A 19,882-nucleotide genomic window follows, 5' to 3' on the forward strand; every position below is an offset into this window, starting at 1 on the left:
ACACATGAAGCAAGAATGTCCCACATACCTCAAATCCATTGGCAAGAGCAAAGCCTTGCTGCCATTTTAAGTAATACAAACCAGAAGTAGATTCTACTGATATTGATCAAGAAGGGATAGTGCTTTCCCAGCTATCGTTGAATCCCCTAAAGAAGCAATAGAACTGATTGATGAGGAAGAAGAGCTAATGGAATCAAATTTTGAGAAGATGGATGAACAAGATGACATCCACACTACCTTTTCTAAGTTGTACAAGGTCTCCGAGAAGCATGAGAAGCTTTACAGGTTAGCTACGAGAAATCTTTACAAGTAAGCTTTACAGGTTAGTGAATTGGAGTTGAAATTAGAAGAACTCTCCACCAAGGTTGATAAGGCTAATCAAACCATCGGAACACTAAGGTTTGTAAACAACTTTCTTACTGAAAAGACCAAAAAACTGGATGCCAAACTGTTTTAGGAAAGAGCACAATTGGAAAGGATTTCAAGTGCCAAATCGGATGAAATGCTTAACTTCCAGAATTCTGCATCTGACAAAACAAGTCTCGGGTATGATCATTCTCTCTCTTTTTGTAGTACCTCTTCTAATGCTTTAAATAGAGTCATCTTTATTCCCCTTGCTAATAATGATAACTGTGAGGTAACTAAACCTAAGACTGAAAATGTGAGTGAGGATAAAAATGATAAGGGAAAATCTATTCTAGGAGCACCCCTAAGGTTGGTAAGAAAGGGACTAAGAAGAATAATCATCACTCCACCAACAAGAAGTCTCAACCAAAGAAGCCTCACTTCTGCCCTTACTGTGGAGCATCTGGGCACACTTGTCCAAATTGCTATAAGTGGTTAGCCACTCAACAAAGCAATAGTGTGTCATCTTTTGAGAGCCAAAATCTACTTCAACTTTCTTTAGCTACTCTTGGAGAACTTCTTAAGGCTATCATGCTACTTTCTAATTTCAATGGATTCAACTCTCCTCCTTATCCATTTGAACAAAATTTCATGCAAAAGAAAGGTTCTCCATCCAGGTCTCCCATCTGGAAGGAAAAAGATTTCAAATAATTCCTTCACTTTCTTAATCTTATGCGTGGTTGGTGTTATGGTTTGCGTCAGTCTAGTTTTTAATGCTTTGTTTGTTTTTTTGTTTGTTTGTTTTATGCTTTGTTTTTAAGTTTTTTTTTTAATAAAAAAAATGAATTTTTGAAAAATACAAAAACAGTGTGTGTTTGTGCATACTGGTATGTGTGTAACTTTGGATGGCCTTTGAAAGAAAGTTTCTCAACTTCATATCACTTGTAGCTTAGATGAGCATTTTCATGCACAACTAAGCAATTTAAGCTTTGTGGCTCATTTATGTGGTTTGTATGATTGGTTGATCTTTTATCATTCATATCTTAATCACTCTTTTTGACAGGAAGGACTAAAAAAATTTGAAGAAAAATGTATAAATAATCATCTCCCACTAAAACTCGTCAATCATACAACATTTGTGTACAATTCATAAAAGCCATGCTCGGTAAGGTATAGCACTTGCACAGCAAAAACAAGATGTTTGGCTTTCATAATTGGGTAATTCTTTTCTCTCTAATTTATCCGTGCATGTTATGTCACTTTATTTTTAAAAGGAAAAATATTGAAAGAATATGTAAAGCAAAAAGAATCAAAATGCTTTCAAATATGGTTGCAAGCGTATTTCTAGGAGATGTGAGAGTTATATGAAGTACCGTGAAGGTGATAGTCTCCATCAAACAGTTATGATTGTGTGTGGATGTATTCAATCTTCTTATATCGTTACTCTTCATATAATGATTTACTTATGCTCTATTGCAAAAGTTTCACACACAGAACGCATACTCTTTGCTACTCTTAATACTATGGTACAAATACAATGTGTTTTGGCCATCACAAGAAATACATGTGATAGTATATGCTCTCTAAACTGTCTAAACTTGTTTTTTAAATAAAATTGGTTAGACTTGTTTAGTGTGTTTTTGATCTAGGAATGTTTTGCATCTAGACTTGTTTAATGTGTCTTTGATTTAGAGTTGTTAATGTGTTGAGTGCTTAACATGCTTCGTGGTTACTTGTTATGGTGTCTATCTTGATTGCATTCATCATGTGTTATTTCTCCTCTTTGAAAACCTTGGTTTAGGCTTCTCGATAGATGCTCGATACCTCCTTGATAGCACCTCGATACATGCCTTTTCTATTGAGATTTCTGGGTTTGTTTTTGATACCTCTCGATAGATAGCTTGATCCATCAAGCCAATTCTTTGGAGTCTCTATCTGCTTGATAGATACTCGATACCTCCTCGATCTATCGAGATCTTTTTGTCGTCGATGTCGCCTCGATACCTCTCAATCTATCGAGATTTTGTTTTCGATACATTCTCGATCTATCAAGTTGGATTTTTATATATATATATATATATATATTATCATTCTGAAGTCATGTCATTAATCAATTATTTAAATTCAAATTTTATATGTTTAAATAATGCATAAAATATGAGTTTATGGATCGAAATAATATACTAAAATTGGTAAGAATGTTAAAAACATATAAACATGTAATTCAATAGTGGGATTTTCAAAAGAGAAATGATATTTCCACAACAAACCCTAAGTGACAAGTTGTTATTGGCTGTTATTGTTAGGGCAAAAAAGTAATCTTAGTATTAGGTTCAAATTTGAACCAATAATAGCTAACTACCTATGATTTGTTGTGAAAATGTTGTAGACGTAGCACCTCTCTTTTCAAAATATGAATTCCATAACAAGTTATTAGGTGATGTAACATTGCTTAGAGTTACACCAAGTGTAACTTGAATTCAACTCTCATATATATATATATATATAATATACTATATGCTACTAATCCTGCAACTCAAACCATTTCCTCCCCGTGAACCCTCAACACTTTGTGCGCGTAGAAAAGTGATAATTCATCTACAATCCCTTGGCTATACATATATATTGATTGATTGATTATTGTCTTATTCCATAAAAGTAAAATAAATAAAAAATCATAATCTAAACTTTTAAAAATTAGTGATTCCATTCCTCTTGCAGGGAAAAAAAAGTGATTCTAACCTGGAATTCTTTTTCTATAGCAAAGTCAACAAATAGGATTTTTACTAAATGGAACCAAAAAAAAAAAAATATGGTAATTGAAATATTATTCTAAACAAATTCATAACCTCAATGTAGTTTATAAAAGAGAAATGTGTTTCAACTAATGGCATTTGAAGAAGTTATATCCCTATCTTTCCCATCAAGACAAGAAAACTAGAAAGAAACCCTAATAAAAATATATAAATAAAAATCTAAAAGATATTTTATTTCCAGAGAACTTAGATCCTTGGGTTTGGAAAAAAAAGCTACTTCACACTCTTGCCTTAGTTGCATCACAAGCTTGCTTTGTTCTAAGTTGATCCGTTCTCTTACCTTAAAAGGAGAGTTACGTTTCTGGTGCTTGACCTATTCTTACTTTTGAAAGGATATTAAATTTGTGTCTTACGAGTCCCCATGGATATCTTTTAATTTACAAAATATTGTTTATTTCTACTTCCTTGTATTTGATATATAGACATACTGGAATTCATTTAAAAAGTCATCATTGGGCTCGGTTTGATCTCTAGAATTGTCATATATAAATACACATTAAGATATGTTGACTCGTTTTTCTTTTCTTTGTTGATTCCACTCAATGAAATTTGCCATGTTTTTAAGAGAAAAAAAAAAAAAAAAAGATTTTCTACACTATGAATTATAATTTGAATAAAGAGCAACAATGAGACTAACAACCACGAACAAATTAGAATCCCTTGTGCATTACTTTCAGATATCAAGCTGGTATACTCACAATACACGCCATGGATGGCATAAACCAAATAAATATAGATTAATCATTCAAACCCCACAAACTACAATCAAAGGAATATTAGGCTGTTAGCCCACAGTACAATTAAAGGTAGGGAGTTAGACTATAAAACCCCCCCACATACATATGATTCTCACAGTACTTTTTAAAAACCAAAAAGAAAAAAACACTGCTTATTTAATCAATTGGTATAACAAATTGAAGGGATATTCCCCATCGTCAAATTAATTTTGTTTATAGGATGTCAGAAGCAGTGAGCCCAAGCTCTTTAAGGACCTCAGCACATTGGGGAAGAGCTTCCTTCTTCATGAAACCAAGAGGATTGGCAAGGCGAACTGGGCTTGAAATGCCATTGTTGCTTGTGAGGCTGACCCTAGCACTCTTCTTGAGGAATGGATCCTTGCTCACCTCGCTGCAGTCAGCGTTGGCACTCTTAATCAGGGATACTGCGCAAATGTCTTCCTCGTGCTCTTCTTCGACTGCTAGTTTGTAGCTTCCCGACGCGTCGGTCACAGCTGTGCCGCTGTGTGTTATGCTACCGCTTTCACGGTCCCTGCACTCTATGCCCACCGTTGCATCTACACCAACAACAACGCATAGTTAATTTCATCCTAACATTGTCACACAAGTCAATAATTCACTAACGCGACAATTAATATAATTGGTGTTACGTCAACAATATAATAAGCAGCATTTTTTGTGGTAATAAACGAAAAAATGTTGCTACTTTGTTATATGAATGTGTTAAGAAAGTGACAATGAAATTGAATTGTTAAGTAATTACCTTTCATGTACTCGCTGACCCTTGTTACAAACTGGATACGGCAAGTGTCACAGTAAACCTTGCCCTCAACCGAGAAAAGGCTATCGCAGTGAGCAAAGCCAAGGAGGGCCAAGAAGCAAAGGGCAGATGCAAGGGAGATGATAGACTTTGCCATTTTTCTGCTTGTCTTTTTTTCTTCTTTGGATGGGGATTTTAATTCTGAGAAATAAGTACAAAGAAAAGGGAGAGGTGAAGTTATTTTTGGGGTTTGTTAAGAACTCTGTGTTAGCTGTAATATTTTGTGAGGTTGTCATTTTTCCCTTCAGTTGCATGCGGTTGAGAAATTATTTGACCCGCTCTTATGTTCCTTGAATCTCTCTTTGTCATGAATAATAAGTTTCTCCATTTTTAAAAAAAAAAATCAATTAAATATTGAGCGTTAATAATAATTCCTAAGGATAGGGATCAAGATTTTTTAGATTTCTTAACGTGGAGTTCTTAAAAATTTTCACATTTCTTTAATAATTAAATGATTAGGATTCTGCCATAATAATTAAATGATTAGGATTCTGCCATATCACTGCCTGGTAACTATAAATTAATATTTTAAAAAAAGAAAAACACAAATTTATGTGCATTAATTCTGTCAAAGGAATCATCACACAAACAAAAAAAAAATAAACAAAAACAAAAACAAACAAAAAAAATGTCAGACGGGTCTAAAATAACTGAATTCTGTCAAAGCGGAAACAACCCAAAAACTACCCTCTTTTTCTCTGCCCTAATTCCACGGCAAATCTTCAGTTCTTAAATAAGTATACCCTGTTATGAGTGTATATTTCCTCTTTTTTACAGCTAGTAACAGGGTGTATGTGAAACATACGCCGTGTGTAGTTTTCCCCAGCCCTCATGCTCCATTTTTGCGTTAAAGGTGCACTTTTCAGAAACTAAAAGCAGTTTCCATTGGCTGATAAAATAAAAAATAAAAAATAAAATAAATAAAATAAAAGAAGAAGAAAAGGTAACATGTGTCACTTGATCTTAGGCCAAAGATTGAGAAAGGAAAAGGTTAGGGCAATGCCACACGGCCCACAATAATTTTCCCACAACAACAATATAATACACTCTAATAATGTACAAAATTCCTGTTATTGGACTAAAACGAATATTACATACCCACCTCAAATTATTTGGACCCAAAACTCAATAAAATACAGTTTTTAGTTTGCTAAGCTACAGAATTGAGGAAGAGAGTACCCCTACCAATCGGAGTCTAGATTGAGGGAGTGACAATCCCTGCCTATCTTTTGGATTTGTTTTTAATTAAACTTGTTTCTTCAAGTTATATGGATTTATTTTAACTTCTTGAATTTTTTGGTGCTCAATCTCAGGCAAATGGTTTTGGTTACATCTTTTGCCATAAACGGTGATAATTTTTCCTGTTTATGTTAAGTATTGATGATACCAGTGAGCCGCACGATGCCTACGCACTCGAACGTGAACCTACACAATACAAAGAAGAAAACCTAACAGAGAGCACCGGTGTGGTGCCATCCAAATACCCTCCGAAGGTTAAGTCAAAAATATTCTCACAACTCTAGAGTGTTAGAGAGGGTAAATAATGCTTACCTTGATTAGTGAAGGTATTGGGGCTTTTATAGTAGTCGAAAGTTTTCCCTCTTTTGCTTAGAGTCGAAGTTCTTTCCTTGTAGAAATCATCTTTTAGAGTCCGAAACGTGGTAGACAAGTCTTCCCCTTACAGGGAAGATCTTCACCAATATACGTAAATTCTAGAACCCACTTTGCACTAGGATTCTATTTAAGGCTTTTCGAGAATGGGCCACAGGTATTCCCATTAAGAGGTCCAGCAGGCCCATGGCTGATCAGCCCATCCCTATGCCATCCGTCCATTCCGAGTCCGTCCACGTCAGGCCTTGCACATAACAAGCTCTTCTCTTTTTCAGCCCGCGAACCATAATTAGCCCGTCCAGTCACACTAGGTATCCTAGCCCATATTTCTTCCCTTTCAGTTGCCCCCTCACCCGATGGGTCCGTCATAACTAAGCGAACAGACCTGTGGGGTGACGGTTTTGAAACCTCGATCATGTGACTATGATACCTAGAACCTTGAACTTATCTCCGTACACTGTCAGATTAGAAGTAACACATTTATGAGTCGTGCCAAGTGTCACCCCTTCAATGGTCGTTGTTTTAGAACGAGGTGTTGCTTCGTCTTCCATGCACACCCTCTATAAATATCGATCCCTCCGCCCCTCATTTTTCCACTTGTTACTGGAAAAAATTGTCAGAGCGAGTCCGTCATACCTGCCAGAGAATACTCTGTTCACTCTTATACCCGTCGTCTGCAACATCTTGCTCATTCCAAATTTTTTGCTAAGCAATCTTCTATCCGTCCTCTTTTAATTTTCATTTACTTTTTAATTCTCTCTTTTTTAGACTTTATGCCCCCGTCGTTCTTTCCAAACCCGTCAGAGTCTTAGGTTTTGTCATTACATGTAGGCCATGTCTAGTGCGTCGAGTAATCAGTTGGTCGTCCGTGACGGGGCGGACTACGAAGAGGTATACCCGTCAGGTCCCAAAGACCAAGACGCTCCGAGCAAGGAGAGTAGTCCATCTTCATCCTCCCCATCCTCAACAAATGAGGGCCTGGAGATGATTGAAATACAAAAGGGTTCAGCTGACGATGAAGAGCCGATAGTTAGATCCGTCGTGGGAGCTGATGGACTTAGAGAGTTCATCATACTTCCAGAGTGGACGGTACATGCCTTTACATCCACCATTAAAGAACCTCACTTTAATACCCTTAGGGCCCGTTACCAAATCCCAAATCACATCCCACTCCATCTACCCTATATGTCAGAAAAATGCTATTATAAAGGAGTGGACGGCGTAGGGGTGTACGAACAGGTGCTCAAGGCCGGCCTAAGATTTCCTCTAAATTCACTGCATCGTGAACTCCTTAAATACCTAGGTATATCCGTCAACCAGGTATCTCCTAACGCCTAGAGGGTTTTTATAGCAATAGAGGTTCTGTATGGAGCTATGTCGGACGGTAGGAGAAGGCTTACGATAAGGGAGTTCCTCCACTGCTACCGTCCAGACGAGATAGATAAATCAAGGGGCATGTATAGCTTTGTCCCTATGAGCCCCGTCCTAAAAGTTATATTTGAAACCCCAGACTCAAACAGAGACTGGAAGAGCCACTATTTCTTCGTCGAAGGAGACGGTTGGATATGTCATCCAGGGGAGACGAACTTCATGCCCGTCGACACAGTTTGGGGCGTTTTAAACCCATCTAGTATGGCCCGTCGTATAGAAACGATTAAGTGCAGTTTATTTAATATTTATTGCATTTTTTAACATCCGTCTTCTTTGGCACAGTTCAACGGCATCCACAAATCACTCTCGAGGAATTCAGCTTCCTTGAGAAAATTTTTGCAAAGACAAAACCCGAGGAACGGACCTGGGCTAAGCTCGTCAGCCTCAACACCATTCATTGGTATTGCGACGGGCCCGAGCCAACCCCAGTGGCACTTAAGTACGAGAAGCAAACCCATCAACGTAAGTCCGTTGTCCCTCCTTTTATTTTATTTTATTTTTTTTTAATCCGTCTACCTCTTTCAGAGATGGAGGATGCTAAAAGGCGAGCAGCTATCAGACTTCAAGCTGCAAAAAACAAAGAGGCTGGAACGAACCATATGGGGGCGGGCTCCAACAAACAAAATCTTAAGAGGAAACTGCCCGTGAAGGGTGACCGTGCACCCAAACAGCCTAAGATTCCCCTGGAGCCAGTCGTTGGCTTGATGGCTTGGGGGAATAAGATGGTCACCCCAGTCAAGCATAGGGTTGGTAAGGGCCTAATGACGAGTCCGTCCGGTAGCCAGAAAAAACCACCCGTCCTACTTCGTGAGGACTCTAAGTATGCTCTTAAGAGGCTGTCGTCCATTATTACTACTGACGACTACAAGGACTTGGGGAACCACTCGACGGAGGCGATGGGAGAGACGGGCCTCTTCAATATTGCTCAGGTAAATCCTCCGTTGTCATATGGTCTGTCCTTTCACCCCTTTTCTTGTTGCCTTTGATATTTTACTTATGCTTTTTGTTGTCCTTCAGGCCATGATCATGATGAAGGGCATGATGGGACGGTGTCTCAACCATGAGACGACCATTGGCCGGCTTCGTGAGAAAGCCAAGGCGCTGGAGGACAAGCTGCTTGATCTTAAGGCCTGGAAGGTCGTCCAGGAGAAGAAACTTAAGATGGCTGAGATGGCTCAGGACGAATGTATCCAGCTGACGAACCGTCTGAAGAAGGCTTTGGAGGAGAAAGACGATGAGGTCCGTCAGGCGAAAGAGGTCGCGATACGCGAGTATCGTGACTCCGACGCCCTAATTGCGGAACTAAGTCTTGCCTATAACGACAGTTTTGACGATGCCCTTCGTCAGGCGAAGGCATTACACCCAGAGGTAGACTTGTTCGCCGTCGCTATCACTGCCCCCGAGCCATCACTTGTTCAACCCATTCAGTCTGAAGATACAAACGTTCTCTTTGACGAGAACCTTCTTGTCCGTGAAGCTCCCATAGACCAGACCGTTGCTGACTGCTAAGCTAAGGATGCCCAGGACCGTCCTGTTGAAGAGAGAGAGACTCCAGTGGAGGATTTGTAATAACTTAGCTTTTTTTTTTTTTTTTTTTTTTTTAAGTGTAGAACAATTTCTAATGCCCCGTCATGTTTTGGGGTTTTTTTAACACAGCCCGTTCTGGTTCTTTTTCTTTGTATGTTTGTTAAATTTTGCAAGGTCTGTTGACCTTTATTTTATTTTTGTGAAATGCAGTCATTTTATTTTTAAGTATATTTCATGTTATCAGATGGACTCCGTTCAGTTTATGCGCTTTGTCCATTCTCTTTTTGTTTTTTGGGGACTATCCGTCCAGTCTTGCGGAATCTACTTCTTATCCGTCCATTAATCGTTCATCAAAGGGTCGTAGTCCCATAGGATGATTCGTCCATTCTTTGGACTTTAGAATTACACACATTTAGAATGGTTCGTTCAGTACGTGGGTTTAGCTCTTTGTCTAGTCCCTTGGATTTTAAGAGTTATCATCCTTTCGGGAAGATCTGTTCAGTCTTGTGGACTTTGTTTCCTATCCGTCCGTCGNACTATAAACATCTAAGAACTCAATGTTTAGTGGAGGGGGCTCTCGGAGGTCAATTACTCTTCACAAACTACTGATTTCTTAATATAGCAAGAAATAGAAAAACTAGATCTTAGCCTTTAACTTCGTTGCAAGAACCTTATGTCAATTTATATTTGAGAAATGCTACGTCTACAACATTTCTACAACATTTTTACAATATTTCCTAAGTGGCAGGTTGTTATTGGTTGTTATTGTTGGGGACAAAAAGTAATCTTAGTGTTAGTTTCAAATTTGAACCAATAATAACTAACATCCTAAGTGGTAGGTTGTTACTGGTTGTTATTGTTGGGACAAAAAGTAATCTTAGTGTTAGTTTCAAATTTGAACCAATAATAACTAACCACCTGTGATTTGTTGTAAAAATGTTGTAAATGTTGTAGTAGACGTAGCATCCCTCTATATTTATTGGGTAAGATATTCATAAAAACTTCAGGTAGATTGTCTCCTGTCAAATAATAGAGGAACCTTTCATTCCCACAAACAATCACTTGTATTAACGGATCAAATCCCATGTTTTCTCACCTTTTAAACAACAATTTTAAAATTCCTGTCCTCTTTCTCTGGTATTGGTTTCTTCATAGAAACTCATAAAAACCGACCTTAAAAATTTAACATATTTTCTAATTCTAATTATGACTTGACCTATCAAAACGTAGTATGAACTCATGAAAATTCACCCAAATCATTTCTCAAGCTCAGATTAATCGATCAAATCCTATGTTTTCACCTTTTAAACAAAACTGGAAATGCAAACACATATATATATTCTTAGTGAATTGATATAGCTAAAATGTAATTTGAAACCATAAATTCACCAAATCCAGACCAAAAAAAAAAAAGGTAATCGTTCAGCAATTTCCCTAATTTTTTTTGTTTTTTTTTTAAAATTTTATTTTATAATTCAATAGTTGGAGTGGAGGAATTAAAACCCGAATGTCTCAGTTAAGAGGTGCGAACCAAATAAGCTATAAGCCTCTCATGGAAGTAATTTTCTTACTCTAAACTATGTTTTAAGGCCCTTATTTTTCTTTGTTTTTAGGATGAATTATAGTTAATACTCTTGAGGTTTGGACTAATGACAATCAAGTCTAAAACATTTTAAAATTGATCGATTTGGTCTCTAATCACTGTAAAAGAGCAAAAGATAATAACAATTAAGGACTAAATTCATCAGTTTTGAAATGTCTTGACCTGGCTGGCCCAATCCTCGTAAAAATCCACTGTATTTTACATGCTCGTAAATATCCACTGTATTTTACATGTTTTTTATTTTTATTTTTATAATAAGGTGTTTTGTAAGATGGTTGGTGGGTGGGAAATACAGAGGTCAAAAAGGTAAATTGACAAAAACAGACGTTTGAAGTGGTCAGGGCAGTTGTGAAAGTGACAGTCGGTATAGCGCAAAGGGAGGCAAAAGGGACCCTCATGAAATTGAAGACACTAACTCTTAAGTGACAAGCCTCATCAGTCATCTCAAAGTACCTACATTGCATAAAAAACTCATAATAAGACCACCTAAGACCTCATACTTCACTTCAACTCCATAGAGTAATAATGGGTTCCCCTTTTCCTACAATGTTCTTGCTTCCATTCTCACTCCCTCAACCATAGTATTACTTGAGTCACTTTGGTCTTGAAAAGCAACACTGACCAAAAGCTTGAGAAAATCCCACTTGGGATTTGTCATCAACAAGGTATAAAGTGAGTCAATTCTTGATTTTGAAGCTTTAGCATTTTTTCTTTCTTTCTTATCATTTGTGATCGTTTTCTGGTTGAATCAATGATTCTCTTTACTTGATAAAGCAAAAGGGAGGGTACTTGTATACTTTTTTAGAATATGAGTAAGTGATTGTTTTAGATTTGCATTCATAATTATCAACTGAGAAATAAAACATTTATGGTATTGAAATTGTTAATGTTTGTACTTCCGAATTCAGTCAGGCCAAAATGGTTTTTGATGACTGAAATTCTATCATAAACAGGGTCAATTATTTGTTTCCCAGTGTGTTTTCTCTAGAAAATTGATTAAACATCTTTATCATCTAGAAGTTTTTTTTTTTTTTCTTGGTTTGTTAAACTTATGTTGAACTTAATGTGGTATGGTTGTTTTTGTTTTTCCTTCTCAGATATAGGGTCTACTTGAAGAATATAGACTGATGTTGATGAATTTGGTCAATATGATCATATAAATCTTCAATGGCTAAAAAGAACAAGAGCTGGTTTGGATGGGTGAGGAGGCTCTTTACTTCTGAGTGAAGATGAAACTAGAAAAAGTTGATTTACATCCTTCTGCTTTCATTGTATGAAATGTTCATTTCTAGTACTCCTCTTTGCTAATTTTTCTATTCCTTATATTTTCAGAAATCAAAGAAGCGGAGATGGCTTTTAGAAAAGGTTAAATATAAGCAGTACCCTGCACTCACAGCACCACAGAGAACACTAATTGAAGCAACGGAAGAGCAGAGAAAGCATGCTTTGACTGTTGCCATAGCAACGCAGCTGCAGCTGAGGCTGCAGTGGCTGCTGCCCCATGCTGCAGCTGAGGTTTGTCCGACTTCAAGCGCATCTTCAAAATCCCTTGGCTGCCAACCAACAATAACAACCAGTAACAACCTACCACTTAGGATTTGTTGTAGAAATGTTGTAAAAATGTTGTAGACATATCATTTCTCATAAATATATGGCTTCTTTCATGTGGAAAGTACAATTTCTTTGTGGACCAGTTTGTAGTGATTATTGATTAGCATAGCAATGGCCTGCTCAAGGCTTTATTTAAAGTTTATAACCTAAGAACATATTATGATACTGAGAAATGTACAAGTTATGGTTTTGCTCCTCTTTTCCTTGCTTTCCTTCCCTTTTTTTTTTTTAAGTTTTGGCTAACCACTATGTTTAGAGTTTTTTGGGCACCTAGCTAATATGTAGTTTCATCATTCTACTCACACCAAGTAATTACAAGAACGAGTCCCTTGGGGATGGCCTCAAGAAGCTGGTTAAAGGTTTCAAACACATCCCTTCCTAATTTTAGTCCATTTCCATGTTAATTCAATAATCAAATTTAGGGTAAATTATATTTAAACTTTACACTTGTGGTTCAAATTAGTGGGAAAGGGGCATTCGATTTTATTTTTTCTCAAATTAAAAATCTTGTATTTTAAAATTGTATTAATTTAATCCTCTAATAAATCCTCCAAATCAAACCTTAAAACTTCAAAATATAAATGGATATGAACCATTTTTTTTTAGAAATAATTACAATATGCTGCTAATCCCGCAGCTCGAACCCTTTTTCCCCAATCTCCCAAATACTTTGTGCATGGAGAGGTGTCAATTCAGCTACAAAGTCTTTGCAAATTGATATGAACTTTGAAAGCTAAGGATTTGTTTTGAAACAAAAAAACTATAAAGTTTAATTTTTAACAATTTCAAATTTAAACATTTAATTTAAAACTTTTGAAATTACTAAGTTTAATCAAAACGACCCCTAAGATATATATTTAAAATGTAATTTACCCAAAATTTTATTTTACAATAGGATTAGAAGCATATTAAGCTGATAATAAATAGCTCAGGCTCAACCTTAGTAAAACTTTGTTTATATTTGTCTAATGAAATCCAAATCAACCTTTTCTGTTCAGAAACAAACTTGTGAACATGAAACTTAGATTATTTTATAAGACGTAGATATACCATTAAAGATTTTTGTGTCTAAGTTTATAAATTAGATTAGAAGATATACAATATCTATGAATTTAACTTATATATATATATATATTAGATGAGTAATATAAAATTATAAATTATTTAGTTCATGGTTATATTTGTTAGTTGCTAAAATTGATTAATTTTATTTATAGGTTCATAAATGAAAAAACTAATTTAACATCTAAACTATAACTTAAATTAATATAGCTATGAAATTTTAATCATGATATTTTCTTTGTATGAAAAGAACATAAGTTTGTGTGTCGCCTGTTGGATGATTTGGAATTGCCGAAATAAATTGTTCTTTCAGATAGGATGTGTTTTTTGGAAGTGGCATGGATCTTGGAAGATATTAAGCTGATTTGTGAACAATTTGTTAGTATATCCTTTGTTTTTTTTTTTTTTTTTTAAGATGCACTTTACTTGTGTTGCTCTAGCTCTTGCTAGAGTTGCAAAAGAGAATGAGGAGACCATTTGGTTAGAAGAATGCTCATCTTTTCTCTTTACCACTTTATAACATGATATTGAATGATAAAGTCTACTATCGTTTTCTCTAAAATAAAAAAATAAAAAAGAACATAAGTTTTAGGTTTTTTTTTTCTTGTGAGTAGAGAAGAACATAAGCAATTGTGAACAGGTTCAACTAAAATATAATTGTAGAAATTAATGTCATATTGTTGAAAACACTAAGAAGTGTTACCAATTGAAATACAGGGCCCTTGAATACATTCATATAAAATTAATGTCATGGAAATTCTTGCCCCTAATGTTGTGAACATTTTAGGAATTTGGCTTTAATTCCAGTGAGTTTGGGGGAATTTATTATAGTATTGCTCTTAGAAACTGTTTGTTGCATGACATTTCAAGGCACAAAGTTTCTTTAAAAATAGTCAAATTTAGCTATGGTTGTTAAATTTTTAGGTAGATTAGATTAAACATATGACATTATTCAAAGCCAGTGGCAAGATTGGTCCCCTTTTCTTTTATCATTAGCCATGTGAACTGCNACAGTTTGATGCCAAATTCACCTATTTTTCCTACTTACCTGAGTGCAACAGAATCTGTCAAGGCAAAAACAAGGTCTTTAAGCACACCAAAGCAACGGATGGGATACCTGGACAGTTGCTTTGATCACACTTTTGCAAAAAAGGATGGGCTATCCTTTTGGTCTTCTTTTGATAGTGAACCCATTAGTACCATCAGAAAGAGAGGTGTTCCTCAGCAGATATCTTTAAGCATGAATAGCAATTAGTGACCTTAATATGCATCAGCTTTACTCCTCAATATAAAGCAATAAATTCAGTCAATGGGGGCTCCCGAAGATATTCAATTTAGTGGACATAACACAATACGCCTAAGTTTGAATCAGTGATAGCAGGTCCTTATTTTTGGTGGAATTTTGCTGGTTCATTCACTGGTTCTAAAAAGACGCTAAAGAAACTTCAAGTTAAGATTATGTGAAGCTTGTGAAGAAATTTATTGTTGTAATTACGCTTTTGTCAACCCTTCAAATCTCTTATTGAAGAAAGAACTTTGACAGGCTTTCAGAATTTGTCGTTTCTGGTAGAAGCCATTTAATCTCTCTCTCTTTTATGTTGTTGTTGTTGTTGTTATTGTCATATTGTTTTCCCTTGTTATTGCTATTTTCTTGGTGGTGTTCTTTTTAACTCTTAAGTTTTGTAGAGAGTTCCTTGGTATATATTTGCAATGAATGGTTGCTTGTTTTGAAGAACTTATTTTGGAATGTCTTTACATCTCCACTTATTTATCATTAAAGACATGTGTTCTTATGAAAAATCATGGGAATTCTCCCAGACACGATTTTCTACCATGGACAAGAAGCACCCTGATTTCTCTGTGGCCATTTTAAAGTTTACTGCAATGAATTTGAGTTGACAGACTAAGCAGCGTGCCATAGAATTATTCAAACAGATTGAGAAACGAAGGCCTTGGTCTTAATATGTAAAACTATGTTGGTGTCAACTCTGATTCATGTATACTTTTGAATACAAAATGAATGTGCTATTGTACCAAATATGCAAACATCTAAAAGAGATTATCATATTGTGATTAGAACAATACTTTATTAAGACTATATTAGCATCTTGGATAGATACATAAATTTGATGCCCTGCCATGTAAAGGGCCTTCAGGTAAGTCTTACTTATAGTGATAATAAACATAAAAATCTGTCCTTATTCCAAAGTGTACTAGCTAGATTTGCTATTCTTGTTAAAACTTAAATTGGTATTTAGGCATTTTGTTCAGATAAAAGAGCCCCCAATTTTTTTGGTAAGCAGGAGTCCGCTTATTCTCATTAAACATGGAAGCGATGTAAGTTTCTATAGGCCCATCAGGCCTCTTTGGAGTCCCTCCCTTCACATGCCTAATCAAATTTTTGTTGTAAAGGCCTGCATATTCAAAAGTTGTTGCCTGCCCTCCTTCAGAGGGCCAACCAGTCTCGGACACAACGATCTTCAAAGAGCTCCCATTGGCCTTCTCTTATGCTGAGTTAAAGGCATCCAAAATGGCATAAAAAATGTTTTGGTATCCAAGTTCACCATCATGCACTTCAGCTGATGGAGAAGTAAAAAGAGCATACTCAAGATGAACATATTGAGTATTGCCAATGTAACTAAGATATGGATACATTTTAACGAGTAATGGGTACTTATACTTCACTAAGAAGCCAATGATAGGATCAAGAAGTGACTGGTATTCAGATGTGAAGAAGCCTTTTGATGGAGGGTAGGACTCTGCAAAGGCAGCTTGATTAATGGGAGCGGAGACTTGAATCTTTTTTCCAAGGCTAGCATTATCAACTGCTGTTCGAATGTTTTGCATGGCAGGGAAAAGAAATTGTGCATATGGACCGTGAGGCTTTATTTCATTGCCAACTGCAATATATCTGAATGTGACATCTCCATAGTTTTGCACATTGTTTCAGATCCATGTGTTTGCGTAGTCCTGGCTTGAAGCAATTCCTTTAAGCTCTTTATCAGGGATACCAAGCATGAGCTCAATATTGGTGCCTATAAGGGCTTGGAGAGCATCTAGGTTTGGATCATAGAGTCTCATCCTTCCGATTTTATATTGTTTATACATATTTATAACTTCTGCTGGGGATGGTAAGTTGTTGCCACGCATTCCATAGTAAACACCTATCTTGGGAGCTGATTCTGAAAGAACAACATGTCAAATTTTATCCATATTCCCATCATATGCTCACAAAGTATTTAATCTACAGTTATAGTTTGTCTGATTCATATGGTATTGAAATTTAAAGTTTATTTATACAAAGAAAATCTGATGTATATGGATGGAATGGTGATTGACAAACGATGAATTTGAGATTTGACACAAAAAGGTGGGTGTGTACTGTTTAGAGAGCATCAGGTTAAAGTCCAATTATGGGTTTAGAGAAATACATAGTCTAATAGAAGTTACCTGTCGTGAAGCTAGTTAGATTTTACTTCATCATATACACAAATTTAAATTTACAGGTACTCTTAGTGTTTAACCCTATGTTTTGATAGATGGAGAGAAGGGGAGAGTAAAGGAGAGGGGAATGGAAGATGACTAGGATGTATTAAATAGTATATTACAAACACTTTCTACTCTACTCTCATCTCCTCTCCCTCCGTCTTCCTCCATTCCAAACATAGTGTAAAACTATCATTCATACCTATAGCTTTTTATTTGATCAATTTTACCAAACTCATAAATGCAGAGACATGAAATTACCCATATATATATATATATATATATTTATATATCTGTCATTATCATGCTAAACAAATATTAAGAAGATTAAAAGATATTTTCTCTTTAAGTTTGTAAAATACTCAAAATTATAGTTTTATTATGCTTTTAAAACAAACTGAAAACATGATTATAGAATTGGATAATAAATAATTTTTACTAAGGCAATATTTGGCATACAATAGACAAGCATAAAGAGTACATGTAACTGGTCTTTTGGTTTCCTAAGGTGAGCTTATGTCCCACATGTTAATTGTTCCAACAATGCTACTTACATAACAAATTTTACAATTTCTTTTACAACATTTGAGGTGGCTGGTTACGATTAGTACAATATCACTTTCATATAGAAGTACTATTGACATTAATTTTTTTGTACATCAATCACAACCTACTAACTTCAAAAATTGTGAAATTTATTATGTATATACAGTTATTGTAATTGTTCAAGCATTCTCGGGTTACATGGAATACGTACAAAGTATTAGAACTCAGGAAGTGAGAGAGAGAGAGAGACCTGTTGTGTCTAGCTAGCCATCAGCATCACAAACAGTAGCATTAAGGAAATTGCTGAAGGGCTTTTCCCAGTTGAATAAGTCTTGGCCATTGAGAAAAACATAGAAGAGAAACGAAGACTAATAGCTTGGAATGAAAGAAATTATGCCGCCAAATACTCATTTTATAGAGAGAGATGCCATGTGCTTGAGATTGAGATTTTTCAGTGACTATAGCTAGTCAAGCACTCCATGGAAATTGATTGCTTGGTGGTTATGCCTCCACAATTTAACCCGTCAAGCACTCCATGAAAATTAAGTTAAACCAAGTACATCACTTGGTCTAATTGGTTGTTCTTTTGAATGTTAGGCTTCTCTACGTTGCGTTGAGAAAATGTTAATTATTTATTTATTTATTACAATGATCTATCTAAGAGGTCATCATGTGCACATGTTTGTTGACTTGGGTAACAACATTTGGTCTTGTCATGCGATAATAGTAGCTCTGATATATACTGCTTGTGCGATAGCAAAAACTCTCATACCATTTTTTCAAATAGTAGAAACTTTCACTTGTTGTGCAGTAACACTCTTAAACAAATGATAAAATTTGGCTATAAATTTAGTTGTAGTGAAAGACTATAATTTCACCTAATATCTTTTTATTAAATGTGAATTTTTACAAATTCATCATTAGATTATATTTTCTTCTTATATCATCAATCAAATATTTAAATTTTAAGTTTTTGTAGTATAATATTATTGATTGACACAAAATTTGATGCGTGTGCATAAATAACATGCAATCTAACGACTATATTTTTAAAATATGTAAACATGTTAATTTTTTTAGTAGAAGCTAGTTGTAACTATTGACTACAACCAAGTTTGCAGCCAAAATTTATCCTTAAACAAATAACAATAAAGGTATTAGGAGTTAGGACAATATGAATAACAATAAAACTTTTATATCATCCCATCCTGTTGCCTTTGCAAAGTTTTGAATATAATATATCATTTAATTTTTGTAATTTATTAATTTTTGTATTTTTATGTATTTTTTAAATTTAGCTAGGTTTAGATTATTATTTCCTTGATTTTAGATGCATTTAATGTTTTTAAAGTAAAATTAGAGTCTTATTATGATAAGGGGCCCTTATACTTATTTATATATTTATTTTAATCATTTATTCTTAATAATAATTTTTTATTTACTATAAATTTATTAATATGAAAAATATATAATAAAATAATAGATTAGTTTATAAAAATAATTATTTCTAAAAAATTAGAAAGTTATTTAAAGGAATTTCTTTATAACTGCTTGTGCCTACTATTTTCCAATCTAAATCATATGTAGTGTCTGTTTGGATAGCTTATTTTTTGCCGGCTTATTTTACTATTAAGCTTATTTTTGTTATTATTTATGGATCTCACTGTACTTTTTGGTACTATTCATGAGTCTCACTGTACTATTTCAGCTAACTTTTACCTTTATCTACAGTACTTTCAGCAAAAATTTTCAATTTCAGCAAAATGAGAGGATCCCAAATAGACCCGTAATATAATATAAAAATTGGTTAGAATTGTGAATTTAGTGAATTGTTTCATCAATAGGGTATTAATTATGATATGTTTTAAATATATTTTCTTATTTGTGCAAGTTTTAGAGAGTTGTCAAATAAGTCTTCAAGTCTTTTTTTTTTTTTTTAAATATTCAGACTTAGTTTGATAAAAATTAAGAATTTTGTTTCTGTATTTTCTAGCGAGATGATCCATACTCCTTCCTCTTTGTGGATTTAAATATTCTTTTGAGATTTGAGGTTATTTTTTCTTGAAGTAGACGTGTTTTGTTTTTTGTAGCTTCCGCACTATGCACATCAAATTTTTGAGAAAATTTATTGTTGTAATCATAGATGCTTTTGTCAACCCTTCAAAATCTCTTATTGAAAAACAAATTGCGACAGGCTTTCAGAATTTGCCACATCTCGTTTCTAGTTGAAGCCATTTAATCTTTGAGGTACATAAGTTGATAAATACCTTTTTCCACCCTGTTATTA

General features: G+C 34.9%; 1 protein-coding gene and 1 pseudogene across 1 annotated transcript; both read right to left on the reverse strand.

Annotated features, from left to right (window-relative positions):
* Positions 1-3,861: 3,861 nt before the first annotated feature.
* On the reverse strand, positions 3,862-4,853 carry LOC112035994 (olee1-like protein). Its single transcript, XM_024068809.2, has 2 exons — positions 4,662-4,853; positions 3,862-4,455 (listed from the first exon to the last, which is right to left on the reverse strand). Exons 1-2 carry the CDS (start codon positions 4,813-4,815, stop codon positions 4,112-4,114), a joined length of 498 nt encoding a protein of 165 aa, XP_023924577.1. The 5' UTR covers positions 4,816-4,853; the 3' UTR covers positions 3,862-4,111.
* Positions 4,854-15,798: 10,945 nt separating this feature from the next.
* Positions 15,799-17,935, reverse strand: LOC112006853 (glucan endo-1,3-beta-glucosidase, basic isoform-like; annotated as a pseudogene).
* Positions 17,936-19,882: the final 1,947 nt, after the last annotated feature.

The sequence above is a fragment of the Quercus suber genome, unplaced genomic scaffold (genome assembly GCF_002906115.3).
Source record: "Quercus suber isolate HL8 unplaced genomic scaffold, Cork oak 2.0 scaffold_332, whole genome shotgun sequence".
NCBI classification, from domain to species: domain Eukaryota; kingdom Viridiplantae; phylum Streptophyta; class Magnoliopsida; order Fagales; family Fagaceae; genus Quercus; species Quercus suber.

Excerpts from the sequence above, each read along its gene's own strand:
- LOC112035994 (XM_024068809.2), bottom strand. The coding sequence starts at position 4,815 with ATGGCAAAGTCTATCATCTCCCTTGCATCTGCCCTTTGCTTCTTGGCC. Across the intron at positions 4,456-4,661 it reads GGTCAGCGAGTACATGAAAG|ATGCAACGGTGGGCATAGAG; the intron begins GTAATTACTTAA and ends TTGTTGGTGTAG.